General features: G+C 40.9%; 1 protein-coding gene across 2 annotated transcripts in view; it reads right to left on the bottom strand.

Moving 5' to 3' along the window:
* Positions 1-15654, bottom strand: part of KLHL1 (kelch like family member 1) — a 430372-nt gene that overhangs the window by 270083 nt on the left and 144635 nt on the right. For both annotated transcript variants that reach the window (XM_073346360.1, XM_073346365.1), the window contains exon 3: positions 2740-2876. In XM_073346360.1, coding sequence (XP_073202461.1) covers positions 2740-2876 — 137 coding nt within the window. The remainder of the gene's footprint in view (positions 1-2739; positions 2877-15654) is intronic.

Genomic DNA, 15654 nt, shown 5'->3' on the forward strand with positions numbered 1-15654 from the left:
TGAATTTTTCTAAAAAGTTTCAGCTAAAATGTTTTAGCCATTTTAGGTAATAATATAAGAGAAAAAATGTTTTACCCATCTCAAAAAAAAGTTATTACAAAAGTTTTATTGACCAGCTGTCTAGCAGCCCCAGCCTTTGGTATGAGGACTAGAAATGTGGTGCAGGGTTGCCTTTTTTGCCTGAAAACAGAAGGGTTGCATATAAAACAAAATCACAACATGATTCCTAGAGACTAAACTTAACAGGCCAAACTCCAGTCTGAATAAGTTTCTCACCCTAAATGTCTTCTGCAGGGCTAGTTGTGATCCTATTTTCATGAATGTAATCACACTGCCCGGTTACTTCCTAGGTGCAGGATAAAGCTGTCTTCCTTGCTTTTCTCTTATATTCCCAAAGTTAATTGCAACCCAGTGTGTGCAAACTGAGATTTTTCAGCAGCTAAAACTCAGCAAAATTGTGCATTTTTGTCTCACATTCTTGTTCACATTCTCTTAAATCTTGATCTTTGGTAATAAACTTACAACTGTTTTCACTATAAATATATCTCAGTGTGGTAGTATTGTGCAGGATGCTGATCCTCAGTTGAGACATTCAAGCTGGTGTGTACAGCTAATGTGGTACTTCTGTGACCTGTTCAGTAGAGAAGGGGCTGGACACTACTTCAAAGAGGCTTAAAGAGTGGGGTATATCTATTGTTAACCTTCAAAATAAAGTAAAGCCTGACATAGCCCAGAGGAGATTGTTTGGGAGGGGGGGTACAAGGCTGAAGTGGCGGTGTCAAGTAGCTGACAGCCAGTTAAGCACAACAAGTCTCTCTCTCGCCGGTGGCAGGGGGGTAACAAGGTGACTCACAGTCCTGGGTACCATAAGAACCATCGCATAAAAGTGCTATATAATGCAAACAAACCTAAAAAATAAAAGGGGCCCTGTTTCTTCTGTGGAAGAGGTGCCTTCCTACACACCAGCCTTGAGTTTGTGGAAGAGGTTCAAACATGTCAGTATGAGATATAATATCCTCCCTCTCACAGATGTGCATCTCTCCTCCAAGCCATTGCCAGTGCCTGCCTTAGACACAAATGAACAACTAAAAGTCAATCTTTATTGCTATATACTTTTCATTTGTCCTTTTGCTTTAACTCCTAGGTGTGTACCTGCCGAACAATCAGGGGAGCTACTTCATTCCTATGAATCCCAAATCAAAATTCAACATATATATTTTATACTAACACACTCTATATATTATTTAAAGAAAAACACCTGTGTACTAATTAAGTGTCATGTGTTAACTTAAAACCATGGGCGGAACATTATGTAATCTTTAGCTATTGGCTACTGTGCTTATCTTGTCTTGCTGCTAGACCTATCCAGGGGTTTGGGACTGCCTACCCTGTCATTTCCATCCACCCATGAAAAATCCATAAAATCCATTGTAATCAATTGTTTGGCAGTGTCTCTAAGCTTAATAAGCAAGGTAACACTCCAACAGCGCTGTGCATAATAAACCCACATGTTTAATTCTACACGGTGTCCATATTTTGTTCCTTCACTAAGTATGCTGATAAATCAGGTGTATGTGTCTCATACTGCACATCCCAAAGTAGTGGGCACTTTTGAACACAATCTTTCTGTGTCTCACTTCCTCATGTGTAAATTGGGGATAATATAATCCCTTGAATTTACATGAATACTTTGAAAATAATTAATTAATGTTTGTGAAGCACTCAAATATTACAGTAATGAGCATCATGGGGAAAATAAAAGCCCATGATGAAATTAATAATTGTATAATCTGAAAAGATTTGGAATAGTGTGCTGTAAATAGTTCCTGGGGCTACACACTGAACAGTGAGGAAAAAAACAAAAACATTGAATAGCAGCTCATTCAGTCACCACCACCATTTTGTGGACTGAATGAGGCTGATACACTATGGTAAAAACCAGTATGTGATCACATAATTAATGGCTGTATCATTATTCATACACATAAGGGGGCAAATTAAAGTTGCACAGACTACCTTAATTCTGGTATTTCCCGTCTTTTGAGTGCTTGACTTTGCAACCTTAACATTCTTGTAATGTTGTTTTTGTGTGTGAGATACATATATACAATTTGACTTCACTCAGTAATAAAATACAGCAGCTGTTCAGAAAAACACAGCAGTTCAGTAACATAGAGAAACATTACACAACAGATTGAAAGACTAGAGCAGGAAGTGAAGAAGACTGTATCCAATTCAAACTAAAACAGGATTTTTTTAAAAGTATTATGTAAATGGAATTTGACCAGGACATTAGGACACTCCTGTACTTCCAAAAAGTGTCATAGGTCCTGACCATATATGGCCATTAAAGAACCTGTGTTTTAGGATTATCCAATACACGGTGCTTTTCTCAACTGCGATAGATAATACCATGCTAGATCACAGCTGGCACACTGAGGAGAATGCCACTTACTGACTATCTAAAAAATGCCCTTTCCTGAACACTCCAAGTTTCCACCAAGCCAGATCCTATATAGGTTTTGGAGGTTTGCGTTCACAGTCCAAGGTGCAGAATGATGATGGATACAAAAATAGAATGACATTTAATATTCCAAACACATGTTAAATGAAGGGTTTTAAATTAATAATGATTAAGAAAAATACATATATTTTAATACCATATACCTCCAGTTAACTCGTAGGAAACAAATATCAATATCCTCCTTTCTAGGAAACATAATAAACACATTATAGTACCTGTGTATGAAAACTGAACAAGATCCCACAGCGCATTAGGGTCTATGCCTTCCATTTTGATCTCCTCTTGCTTGGCCTCACAAACATCACTTGTGAACATGGCAGCAAAGTAGTCAGAGACAGAACTGAGAACAAGCCTACAAAAAAGTGACATAGGTGTCAGTAAAATTACTGCATTTCCATTAGTTCCCTAAAATGCTTACATTAAGAACACTCACAGATTTTTATTTGTTAAAAATGTTATTTTAATATAAGTACAAAGTAGTATCAGTATTTTATTAATATCTGTAGGTGGAGAGATATAAAATTACAAGTGGGCTAATGCTTCTCATTATAATTTGTTTTTGCATCACAGTGTAACTCAAGTGGTGCATAAGCACAGAAGTACAAAAGCAGAACAGGCAAATTGGTTTACAGTCTTAGTTGCTGAGGCTCTATCAGTCAGTATCAGAAACAATGTCACTTTTGTTAAGATAACCACCACGTGGGGTCAAAGCCAGATTATGAGAGAAACTGGTACCATGCATCAGAGGTGCTCTTAACACCTTCCAGAAAGGTCAGATTGTGGTACCTTTACTCACAGCAAGCAGTATCTGAACTCCACACATAACAAGTTAGATTTCAGTGGGATTATTTATAGTGTAAGGTACTATTAAACGTGACCAAAGACATCAAAATCTAGTGGAAACAAATTGTTTATTTAGGAGACATTACATATAGAAAATTAATTGCTTAATTGCTACCATCTATGGCTGGTTTGTCTGGGGACATAATTTGTATAAAACTAAGATACTGAAAGAAATATATATGAGGAATATCCTATTTTTTAAGACCCAAACACCAGATCTTTAAACATTCATTCAAATGTCAACTTACAACAATGTGACGTTGGGCCCTTTGTCAGGCGTGGACATTTACAGAAAATAATAGGATCAGAAAATGTTTGGGGGGGACCTAAACATAGAATAAGTCCTACACACTGTAATAAACCATAACAATAGTCCTAGTCTTATATTTTCAGAACAGTCAATGCACAAGTGCATAGCTGCAAGAGGGGGCAGGAACAGCCCTGGGAGATGCTCACTCCCCTTGCATGAGGATGTGTATTCAGTACCAATCATCACATCCAGATCTGATACATTCACATACTTATTCTATCGGGCCTTTAATGACAATAAGAGAAAAATACATCACAATACAGCACTTTAAAAAAAAGACAATACCTTTTATTTGGCTCTCAAGAGACTCCTAACTGATTCATGATCAAAGTATTATTTAATACTTGGAAACATTCTGTCAGATAAAGTCTGTCTCAAGTAGTAGATAGTAAGTCATTTTGTTTTAAATCTCACATCTAAGGCATGACCTTATTCCCATGTGACAAATCCCATATTGTTTTTATTTATTAATTATTGTATTGGATTTAATAGCCTAGCTGTAAATTAGACAATTAGACTTCGAAGTAATGGCTGATTAAAAAAACATCAAAGGTTGGCTAAACTTCAAAGGAGAACTTTACTTCATTAAAATGCTATTCACAGATTCATAGGCTTCCGATGGATAAAAATACTGTGTAAAAATGCACTGATTAAATAAAGTTGAACAATATTCTTTTAAAACAATTAAATATCTTTTCTCTAATTTTCACCATTCATAACATAGCCATACATTATTGATGTTATATTATAACATATCCAGATAAAGGGAGAATTCCTGACCTAACTCAGAGGTGCAGTGGATGGAAGAAATATAGCAGTGAAGGACAGGAGTGCTATTCGTATCTCTTGCCAAGCCTCTCCAAGGGCAAGCAAGGGGATTGTGAAGAGGCTACTTGGACTAGCCATCTGCACTAGCACACCCACACAAACGAGCCAAGATTTTGTCTAGGGACTAGTTAGGATTTCTTTAAAAATAGCCTACAGCAACATCTGAGTAACATACTAATCGTGAAAAAATAGCTATATTAGCAACGGAAAAGACCAATAATTCCACAACATTCTAAAACTTTTTTCCCTTTAATATTATTTATTAAACAAGTGAAATTCAATTGAAAGACACTTCCTAATTAATTTTTTTTGAAAGGTAACACTTTATTAAATCATACTAGTGCTTGACAAACATCCAATATTCAAATGGCATTAAATAAGAAGATATCAAAGGGCTCAATTAATCTATAGTGATCTACTACTTTCTGTACCTCTCGAGGCTACAACTAGTTGTAAATCTTGGCCTAGAGGTATGCTGACCTATTCAACACAAAGGTCAGTTGTCTCATGGATGTCATTTACTTTTTTCCAACTACTGCCTTGGCCATGGGAATATACTAATGAATCTCTCTTCCTTTGAAGATCATTACATCCAGTTCTTCACATAGCTTCAGAGATGATTCATGGAGAGACAAATAATTTGTGGGGGGAGAGGAATTTAATCCAAGATACTGAAAGAAATATTGACTTCTTAATTGCACCAACCATTAGCTGAAATTGCAACCTGCTCCCAATAACCCCCAAAACTTTCCTGTTTCCACTTGCAACATGTTATGTACTGGCAAGCTTTTCCCATTTTATTTCTGTCTGACTTCTTTCATAGTACAATGATGCTTTATAATTTTCCCAGCAGTCTTGTGACAGCCTAGGCCCCTATGATCACTCTGTTAGAAAGTTATGATATATTTTGTACAAAGTACGTCTTGTGAGTATCATTTGACAACTCAGTCTGCTGAACATTACTGTCTTGGTAAAATGTGTGTATCAACATTGTATGTACAATTATAAGATTCTACTCTATAACAATGCTGTAACATGCTCCACAGTTAGAAAGCAGGCCAAAAAACAGTTTTGCAGAGACAACAAGACTATAACTTAGTTAACTGAACATTATCCAGCAGGGCAGAAAGTGTGAACAAGAAATTTACATTCCATCACAGATTGACCTAAAACTCACACCCACAAGAGACTATTTTTCACTATGACTGAGCAAGAGTGTCTCTAGTACAAGAAATTGAATTATAAAGAGGGAAGAAAAATGTTTTATCTCACTCTCCTCCTTCACCTCTGCTTATGACATCAATGACTCCTACAGAACTGAACTTTGTGGGGGGAGGGCGAGATCCTGGCTGAAAAGAAACTCAGCTGGTGGACTGCAAAATATCTGGTGAGAGAGATATTTTCTTTGAATCCCTTCTAGTTTGTTAAGTTAGATGTCAGTTGCATTTCATCTTTTATTTATTTTGTAACCAATCCTCACTTTTTATGCCTCTTTACTTTTAGACACTTAAAATCTTTCTTTTCGTTCTGGTAGTTATAAAGTTATCTTATTGTTTTATCTTAACAAGTGTGTTTGGATTAAATATGAGGGAAACTCCATTTGGGATAGCAATGCTGGTCATATCATTTTCCTGTGATGAAATGACAGACTTTACATGACCTTGCACTGTTCAGTAGTGTGCTGGGAAATATAGGACACGCATTTCTGGGGGAAAGTTTGGAACTAGAGAATCTTCTGGTGTTCTTCTGCAGTGTGATTCATGACTGGCTAGCTGGTAGCACTCAATGCTGTGTAACTGAGAGCAAGTTACAAGCTGGAGGCTGTGTGTTAACGAGCCAGGCTGTTCATGACTAAAGCAGTGTAAAAGGCATCCCAAGTTGGAGAACTGAGGAGTCACAGCTATTCAGCAGTCCAGATGGTATCCTGGGTAATGTCACAAGTCTACATACAACCGTCCAGTAACACAGCAGGAAACATCTCGGGGTTCCTTACTGCATAAGGACATTTAGGGCCTAATTCTTCTCATACTAGTTTATTCCATTGACTTCAGTGGAACTGCTTACAGCAGTGTAAATGAGAAGAGAAAGACACTAATGGCATCTGCTTCAGCATTCAGAAATATTTTACATTAAAAATATTGCCCTTTTTCTGATGGTGAGACACAAAAGATATTTTACTTGATGCAGTAATGTAGAATTACATAAAAATACTTCATGTTATGGGTCTGCAGAAAATGCTCGATTTTAAAATAGGCAACCTGGTTTGAATAAAAATAGAGATGAACCTTCACCAGAAATTACTGGAGAAAGCATTCCCTCAAGATCAAAATAATCTGATTACGTCTCTCTACCATTCATTCTTTATTTGCTACCCTTGGTACATCATGGTCTCAACAGGTATTGGAAGCGGAAAAACAAAAATGAAGGCTACAGTAGGGGAACTGTATCCTGAAAAGCAATGATTGTGAAAAGGAGTTAGTGCTCAAAGTGGACAAGGAACAAAAAATGAGCTTCCAGGGTGGCCAGAAGGGTTAATGCAGCCCGTGAATGCACAAACAGGTGAGTAGGAGTCCTTCAGGAGCTCAATCTGTTCAATTTATCAAAAAGAAGGCTGAAAGGTGACTAGATCGTAGTGTCTAAGTAGCTTCACAGGGAGAAAATACCAAGTATTAAAGAGCTCTTTAACCTAGTGGAGAAAGGTATAACAAGAAACATTTACTGGAAGTTGAAGGCCAACAAATTCAATCAGATATAAGGAGCATATGTTTGACAGTGGAGGTGACTAGCCACTGAGACAAGCTACCAAAGAAGTGGTGGATTCTCCATCTTTTGATGTCTCCAACTCAAGATTGGATGCTTTTAGTAAAACACAGTTTACTAGGCTCAAAACAGGGGTAACTGGGTGAAATTCTATTGCCTGTGTGTTGTGCAGGAGGTCAGACAAGATGATCTAGTCATCCCTTCAACCTTAAAAAAATTATGAATCTGATCTCTTGAGCTGTGTTCTGTTACCATGACAAGCAGGGTGGCAGAACTGGGCAATTTACTTTTTGCTAATTAAGTCTAAAATGGGTTTCCATATTTATTTTTGTATTTTCCTGTAGCACCCACTTTTCATATAAATATCTACAAGAAGAAGTTTGTGGGGAAGAAAAGTTAGGATAAGAGGGCTAGGTTCACAAAGGGAATTAGGTGTTGCAATGCCTATTCAAAACTCAGTGGGATGCACAAAGCGTGAGTTAGGCACTCAGGCTTCCTACAAAATGAGTGTAGGGAAACGGGCACCTAAAAATGGGATTCACAAAAGCCAGCATGCTGAGCAGGGAGCTACCTAAGATAGCTAACAGGAGATGCCAATGAGGGGCATGTGTGTTAAGCATCACCCTCTCAGGGAGTTCAGTCTAGCATAAGCATCGGCAACTTTTGGCACGCGGCCCATCAGGGAAATCTGCTCACGGGCCGGGATGGTTTGTTTACCTGCAGCATCCGCAGGTTCGGCCAATCGCAGCCTCCACTGGCCGCGGTTCTCCATTCCAGGCCAATGGGGCTGCGGGAAGCGGCGGCCAGCACATCCCTCGGCCCATGCTGCTTCCCGCAGCCCCCATTGGCCTGGAACGGTGAATTGTGGCCAGTGGGAGCTGTGATTGGCCGAACCTGCGGATGCTGCAGGTAGACAAACTGCCCCAGCCCGCCAGCGGATTTCCCTGATGGGCTGCATGCCGAGGTTGCCAATCCCTGGTTTAGCACCTATCTCTGTTTGGGATTCTCAGCTCTGAACCCTCTGCTGGAGTCAGGCATCTAAATAATCCGGTGGGTGGAAGGTGGGGGGAGGGGGGAAGGAGATCCTTCATTACTGTCAACCTGGAGGTTAGGGTACTCACCCCGGATGTGGGAGACTCCTACTTCATGTCTCCCCTCCACCTGATAAGAAGGGATTTGAACAGTGATCTGCCACCTCTCAGATGAGTGCTCTAACCACACTACCTAGAATGCTGTCTTTCAGGGATAACATTCTAATGTCTCTCTCCTTATTCATTGCAGAGGGAGCCTACACATGTAACTGAGGTTTTGTAGATTGCATTGTTGTTCCAGTGATTTTCTGGTTGCCGAAAAGATAGGATTTGTGACACTCAGCATTGCAATGCTCAAGTCCCTTTTTGGACCCAGGCCTAAATTTCTTTTGATTTTGTGAGGGAGGATGGTCTGTGGTCCCCTTGTCTGGGGCCCAGACAAATTCCTCCCCAGTTTTGGATTCTTGATGCCCTAAAGAGAACTACACAAAGTCCGTGACAGAAGAGGCAGCTGACACCTCCGCTCTCCAGAAAAAGGAGGGAGCCCATGAATGCTGGACATTGGTTGGCCCATCCGGCCATTACTCTTTTGTTCTAAATTTGCTTCCTGGAAATTAACATTTTGTTTGAATACCTTTTATTCTTTCATTGCTTGTAGGATAGTTAGTGCTTTCTCCCTCTCTGTAGACAGTTTTATTTTGGTGACTATTAGCACTAACAGGAGTCCTTTGTGGGCTATTGCAGTCATAACAGTCATTAATCTGAGTACTTCCTCATATTGATTTTAGACCTTTGCCTATTTCTTTCCATTATTATTTGATCACTGAGTAATCCAGCACTATGTGCTTGCATTTGTCCATTTCTGGTTTATATCCGCAGAGAAATTCAGGCCTGCTAATTTCACTTTATAGGGTGCTGATAGGAGTTTTAGGTGCAGTATAATTTTAGAATGGTACATGTAGGGCTTTGTAAATTTGGTTTATTATGTCTGCCTTTTATTCATGTCAGACTGTATGCTCACCCTGCATCATATTACCATAAAACTTTCTCAAGAGCCATATTTGACTGTCTATCTATTCTCAGGAATTAGTAATGCAAATTTATTTTAGCTTCAGAAATGTAAGAGCCAGAATATAATCCAGCTGACATAGGGATGTAAGGCAGAGTAACACATCACTTAACTTCCCTGATTCTCTGATACACATTCAGGATGGGAAGCAGAAGCTATGTCACCAGTACTTCTCCCTCCCCTCCATATTAGGGAGTGGGCAGAGATGGGTGAGGAGTGGAAAGAGCCAAAGTTGTTCCTTCCAATATATTGGGTAGCATAGCTGGGCCATCATGAAGGAGTAATAATCTGGACAAGGCCATTCTTAAACTCTGGGTTTCAGCCTAGGCTACTCTTGTGACAGTGCAGCTATGTGCCAGCCTGTATTCAGGGCTACTTTTAAATACATAATCTAGCCCTAAATGACATGTTTCAGAGTAGCAGCCGTGTTAGTCTGTATCCTCAAAAAGAAAAGGAGTACTTGTGGCACCTTAGAGACTAACAAATTTATTTGAGCATAAGCTTTCGTGAGCTACATCTCACTTCATCAGATGCATGCAGTGGAAAATACAGTGGGGAGATTTTATATATACACATAGAACATGAAACAATGTGTGTTACCATACACACTGTAACAAGAGTGATCGGGTAAGGTGAGCTATTACCAGCAGGACAGAAGAAAAACCTTTTGTAGTGATAATCAAGGTGGGCCATTTCCAGCAGTTGACAAGAACGTGTGAGGAAAAGTAGGGGGGGAAATAAACATGGGGAAATAGTTTTACTTTGTGTAATGACACATCCACAACCAGTCTTTACTCAAGCCTAAGTTAATTGTATCCAGTTTGCAAATTAATTTCAATTCAGCAGTCTCTTATTGCAGTCTGTTTTTGAAGTTTTTTTGTTGAAGAATTGCCACTTTTAGGTCTGTAATCAAGTGACCAGAGAGATTGAAGTGTTCTCCGACTGGTTTTTGAATGTTATAATTCTTGACGTCTGATTTGGGTCCATTTATTCTTTTACATAGAGACTGTTCGGTTTGGCTAACATACATGGCAGAGGGGCATTGCTGGCACATGATGGCATATATCACACTGATAGATGTGCAGGTGAACGAGCCTCTGATAGTGTGGCTGATGTGATTAGGCCATATGATGGTGTCCCCTGAATAGCTATGTGGACACAGTTGGCAACGGGCTTTGTTGCAAGGATAGGTTCCTGGGTTAGTGTTTTTGTTGTGTGGTGTGTAGTTGCTGGTGACTATTTGCTTCAGGTTGGGGAGCTGTCTGTAAGCAAGGACTGGCCTGTCTCCCAAGATCTGTGAGATTGAGGGGTCGTCCTTCAGGATAGGTTGTAGATCCTTGATGATGCGCTGGAGAGGTTTTAGTTGGGGGCTGAAGGTGATGGCTAGCGGCATTCTGTTATTTTCTTTGTTGGGCCTGTCCTGTAGTAGGTAACTTCTGGCTCTGTCAATCTGTTTCTTCACTTCATCAGGTGGGTATTGTAGTTGTAAGAATGCTTGATAAAGATCTTGTAGGTGTTTGTCTCTATCTGAGGGTTGGAGCAAATCTGGTTGTATCATAGAGCTTGGCTGCAGACAATGGATCGTGTGGTGTGGTCTGGATGAAAACTGGAGGCATGTAGGTAAGTATAGTGGTCAGTATAATGGTCAGTTCCTCACATGTCTTGTCAACTGCTCAAAATGGCCCACCTTGATTATCACTACAAAAGATGTTTTGTTTGTTTGTTTGTTTTTTCCTCTTCTGCTGGTAATAGCTCACCTTACCTGATCACTCTTGTTACAGTGTGTATGTTAACACCCATTGTTTCATGTTCTCTGTGTATATAAGATCTCCCCACTGTATTTTCCACTGCATGCATCCAATGAAGTGAGCTGTAGCTTGTTAGGATATAGATATTCAGGCTTGTCTGCAAAGGCCTGTACTTTAAGAATTTAGGGGTATTCTTATCACTTGGCTAGTTAGAGAGAGATAAAAGAAAGAATCAAAATCACTGTCTGCTGGTGTAAGGGCCTTCTCTTACTGTGACAGTTTGAGGCCCTGCTCTTAGGCTAAGGCCTTTGGCAAAGCAGCAGAGGCAGCCATAAGCTAGGAAGCGAATAGTCACATCCTCACATTCCAAACTAATCACATTGAAATAAGGTGCTATTGGGCTGTCAGGCACTATCAGGACAGGGTTGTATTCCTATCACCTCCACAGAAAGGGAAGTGCCTAGAAAATGTAAAAGGAAACTTAGTTTGATAGCATCCTGTCTGACAAGAACTCACTTATCAATAGCTGGGATGTGAAATCCTCTCTTCTGTATTGTTTTGTCATTATAGTTCCCACTTTGCTATTGTTTATTGGCATGGTCTCTGTCTGGTTCTGTGATTGTTTCTGTCTGCTGTATAATTAATTTTGCTGAGTGTAAACTAATTAAGGTGGTGTGATATAATTGGTTAGCTAATCATGTTACAATATGTTAGGATTGGTTAGTTAAATTTCAGTAGAATGATTGGTTAAGGTATAGCTAAGAATATTACTATATAAATTAGGGGCAAACAGGAAGTAAGTTGGGATTCAAAAATAAGGAAAAAGGGACTTGTATTTAAGCTTGCTGGAAGTTCACCCCAATAAACATCGAATTGTTTGCACCTTCGGACTTCGGGTATTGTTGCTCTCTGTTCATGCGAGAAGGACCAGGGAAGTGGAAGAGTGAAGGAATAAGCTCTCTAACATAGCTCACAAAAGCTTATGCTCAAATAAATTTGTTAGTCTCTAAGGTGCCAAAAGTACTCCTTTTCTTTTAGCCCTAAATGCACGCTTTCAGGAAAAAATCTATAAACATCTTAGAGAAAACACAAAAATGATATATTTTTAAAGTAATAATCTGTCAATATACAAAGTGTATTCAAATACTGCAGATGAAATCAACAGAAAAATGAAAAATAAACAAACTGTTACCTTCCTTTCGTAACTGTTGTTCTTCAAGATGTGTTGCTCATGTCCAATCCATTCTAGGTGTGTGTATGCCCATGTGCACAATTGTCAGAGACTTTTTCCTTAGCGGTAGCCATAGGGCCAGCTGTGGTGCCCTCTGGAGCGCCGTTCATATGCGGCAGTATATCAGGCGCAGCTGGACCTACACCCTCTTGGTTCCTTCTTGCCAGCAACTCCAACAGAGGGGTAAGAGGGTGGGTAATGTAATGGACATGAGCAACTCATCTTGAAGAACAACAAATATGAAAGGCAGGTAACCATTTTTTTCTTCTTTGAGTGCTTGCTTGTGTTGATTCCATTCTAGGTGACTCACAGGCAGTATCTAGGGAGGTGGGCTCGGAGTTCACTGCTTGGCAGCTTGCGGTACTGCTCTACCAGAGACAGCATTGTCCCTGGCCTGCTGGGTAAGCACATAGTGAGACATGAAGGCATGGATGAATGACCAGGTGGCTGCTCTATGGAAGTTCTGAATAGGCACTTGTGCCAAAAAGGCTGCTCTAGAGGCCTGCGCCCTGGTAGAGTGGGTGGTGATGATCGCGTTGGGGTGGGGGAGAACCTTTGCTTAATCATAGCAAAAGCGAATGCACACAATGATCAGGAGGAAATTATCTGAGCAGAAAAAATGTGACCTTTCATCCTGTCGGCCACAGCGACAAATAATTGTGTCGACTTATGGAATGGGTGGTCCTGTCAATGTAGAAGGCCAGAGCCCTCTTGACGTCCAGGGCATATAGCCTGCATTCCTCCTCTGACTTATGTGTGTGGAAGTATAACATTGTATAAGGGGACATGCTGGATACATTGTATATGAGAGGGCATGCCAAAACATGTTACAAAGTATCTGAGGGAGCACACGTAGGGACAGTTAGCTTTTGAATGGAGAAGCAATTAAGATAGAGCCAGCACGTCTAAGAAGCAGGCATCAGAATGGAAGGTGTGAAGGGCAATTAGTTAAGTTAACTGGAAGCTGTTAAAGGAGATTGTTAAGGGTGGCAGGAAATTGAAGATAGGTGACTGGTCTCAGGGATCTCGAAGGGTGGTGACTAAAATCTTTTTCTTCTTTTGTCTGTAACTTCTCTGTAACTTGTTCTCCAAAAAACTGTATAAATTAAAAGACACAAGCCCCACTCGGGGGGCTCACTTCTAAATGTATTAGCAGAGCAGCTTTGCTAATAAAACAGAGTGGTCTGATAAATTGTGAGTCTGAGTCAAACTTTGACAATTTGGAGGTCCCACCGAGATGGCAAGCGGCTTCACTGAGGCTGTGTGATCCCTGACTGCCTTGCAGGACGATCGTGGCAGCCGGTGCCTGACGCTTAGTCCAAGCGATCCTCCACAAGACAGAAAGGTACACAGCAGCAGTGCAGTCTACACCATTGAACTTGTTGGTTCCCACTCTGTTCGGGTATGGGTCTTTGGATCCAGCTTCTGGAATCAGACGTCTCAGGTAATTATTATTTTTGTGCTTTAACCGGTTTGAGGACTGCCTTGTCTTTGTGTCTATCCATCTTCCCCGTGGTGTGTGTGTGAATCTGGGAGCCATCTCTGTCCGGAGACTGGCTGACTAAGGGGTCCCAGTCCCCACGGTCTGAATAAGTGGAATCTGCACAGCTGGAGCCGCACCACGCCTTGGGTATAGCCCCTGGTGTGAAAGCAAGGGCAGCTGAGACAGTAGCCTGTGGGCTCCTTTCTGTGTGTTGCACCGGGTACCGCTCTGCTGAGCCCAAATTTCCTTCTTGTGTGAGTGCTGTGTGAAGTCCTCCTGGATGGGTAATCAGAAGTCTAAGGTAGAACAGTTCCCTAAGGGAACTCCGGCTTATTTTATGTATTTTAGGAGGGGTCCGGACTCTTGTAGGTTTCTTGAAAAATGGTCCAAATTAGCTCTAGAGAACCCCAAATTACAGTGGCCACTGTTAGATTCTTGGGACAAGGATCGAGTGGACGCTTTAAAAACCAAACTCATCCTCCCAAAAACCAAATTGGAGAGAGGAGAAGTAGACTGCTTCATGCAGTGGTGGGAAGAGGCAAATCGTAGATGGACTGAGTCAAAACTCACCTCTCTTAAAAAATCTATCAAAAAACTAACAGTTCAGTTGGATGCAGTCTCTCCCACCACTAGTCCGAGCGCTCCCCTTTGCCCAGTCCTGTGCAATGATCCGGATCAAACCCGACCCCCAACATATTCCTGCGCAAATAAGAAATCAGAAAAGGAAAAATCTTCAGTGACTAGAGATAATGAAAGTGAAGAAGATACCCTCATTGGCCTCGCAGCTCTGCAAAATATTATGAAGAAGAAATCCAAAGCAGACTGCAAAGATTCTCTTGACATCTCTTCTTGGAAAAGAGAACCTGATGGGAGGTTAATGAGAGACTCTGATCAAACTGTTGTGGCACCCGTATGAGTCCTTAAAATGGGAGAAAGTGAGTCCATATGAGATTATAAGCCCTGGACTCGTACGGAACTTTTATCTATAGTTAAAAGTTTTCCCAAACCACAGGAAAACTCTGTCAAATTTGCTGAGGAGTTTCTGTTAATCTGTGAAACCTCTAAACCCTCTGAGACAGATCTCCTCCAACTGTGTAAATTGTTAGCTCCTGCCAGTTATTATGAAAAATGGTTGGCTGCCGCAGACTGGCCAGCTGAGGCACGCCACTCAACCATAAAAAGTACTGGCCCAGATTTGGCATACAGAGACCGGTGTATGGCTCTTTGGAAGCGCCTGCATCAAGCCATTCCCAAAGTGTGGTCTCCTAAAACAAACTGGACAGCAATATGTTGCTGTAAGCAAGGGCAAGGAGAAAGCCCAGGTGACTATAGGTCCCGGCTAACTGATATTTTCCTACAACATTCAGGAATACAAGAGCCTGATGTAAATGGGTAGGGGGCCTTGGCACATGCATTTTTTGATGGTCTTCTCCCTGCCACAGGCAGCATGTTAAAACAAATAAGTGTGGGATGGGAGACTGAAACCATGGACAAATTGCTGGCAGTAGCAGAGCATTGCCACCACACTTTAAAAAAGAAAGGAGGAACAGTCCTCCCAAAAGTTAATGGCTCTGCAGATACAGCATTATTCAGGACTAAGCAGACCACACCAGGGACAGGGATGGGGTTGCGAAAGGGGGTGGGGGGCTGGATTAACTGGGGTTTGTAACTACTGTAAACAGCCTGGACACTGGAAAAAAGAGTGTCCAAGACGACCTAATAATTGTATGGGAAATCAAGTGAACCCCCCGCTGGTTCCTCCAGCTGATCCCCAACCCTATTTTTCACCCCAACAATGACGGGATGCTGGAGAACCTCACAAAGTTT

Source organism: Lepidochelys kempii, chromosome 1 (genome assembly GCF_965140265.1).
Source record: "Lepidochelys kempii isolate rLepKem1 chromosome 1, rLepKem1.hap2, whole genome shotgun sequence".
NCBI classification, from domain to species: Eukaryota; Metazoa; Chordata; order Testudines; family Cheloniidae; genus Lepidochelys; species Lepidochelys kempii.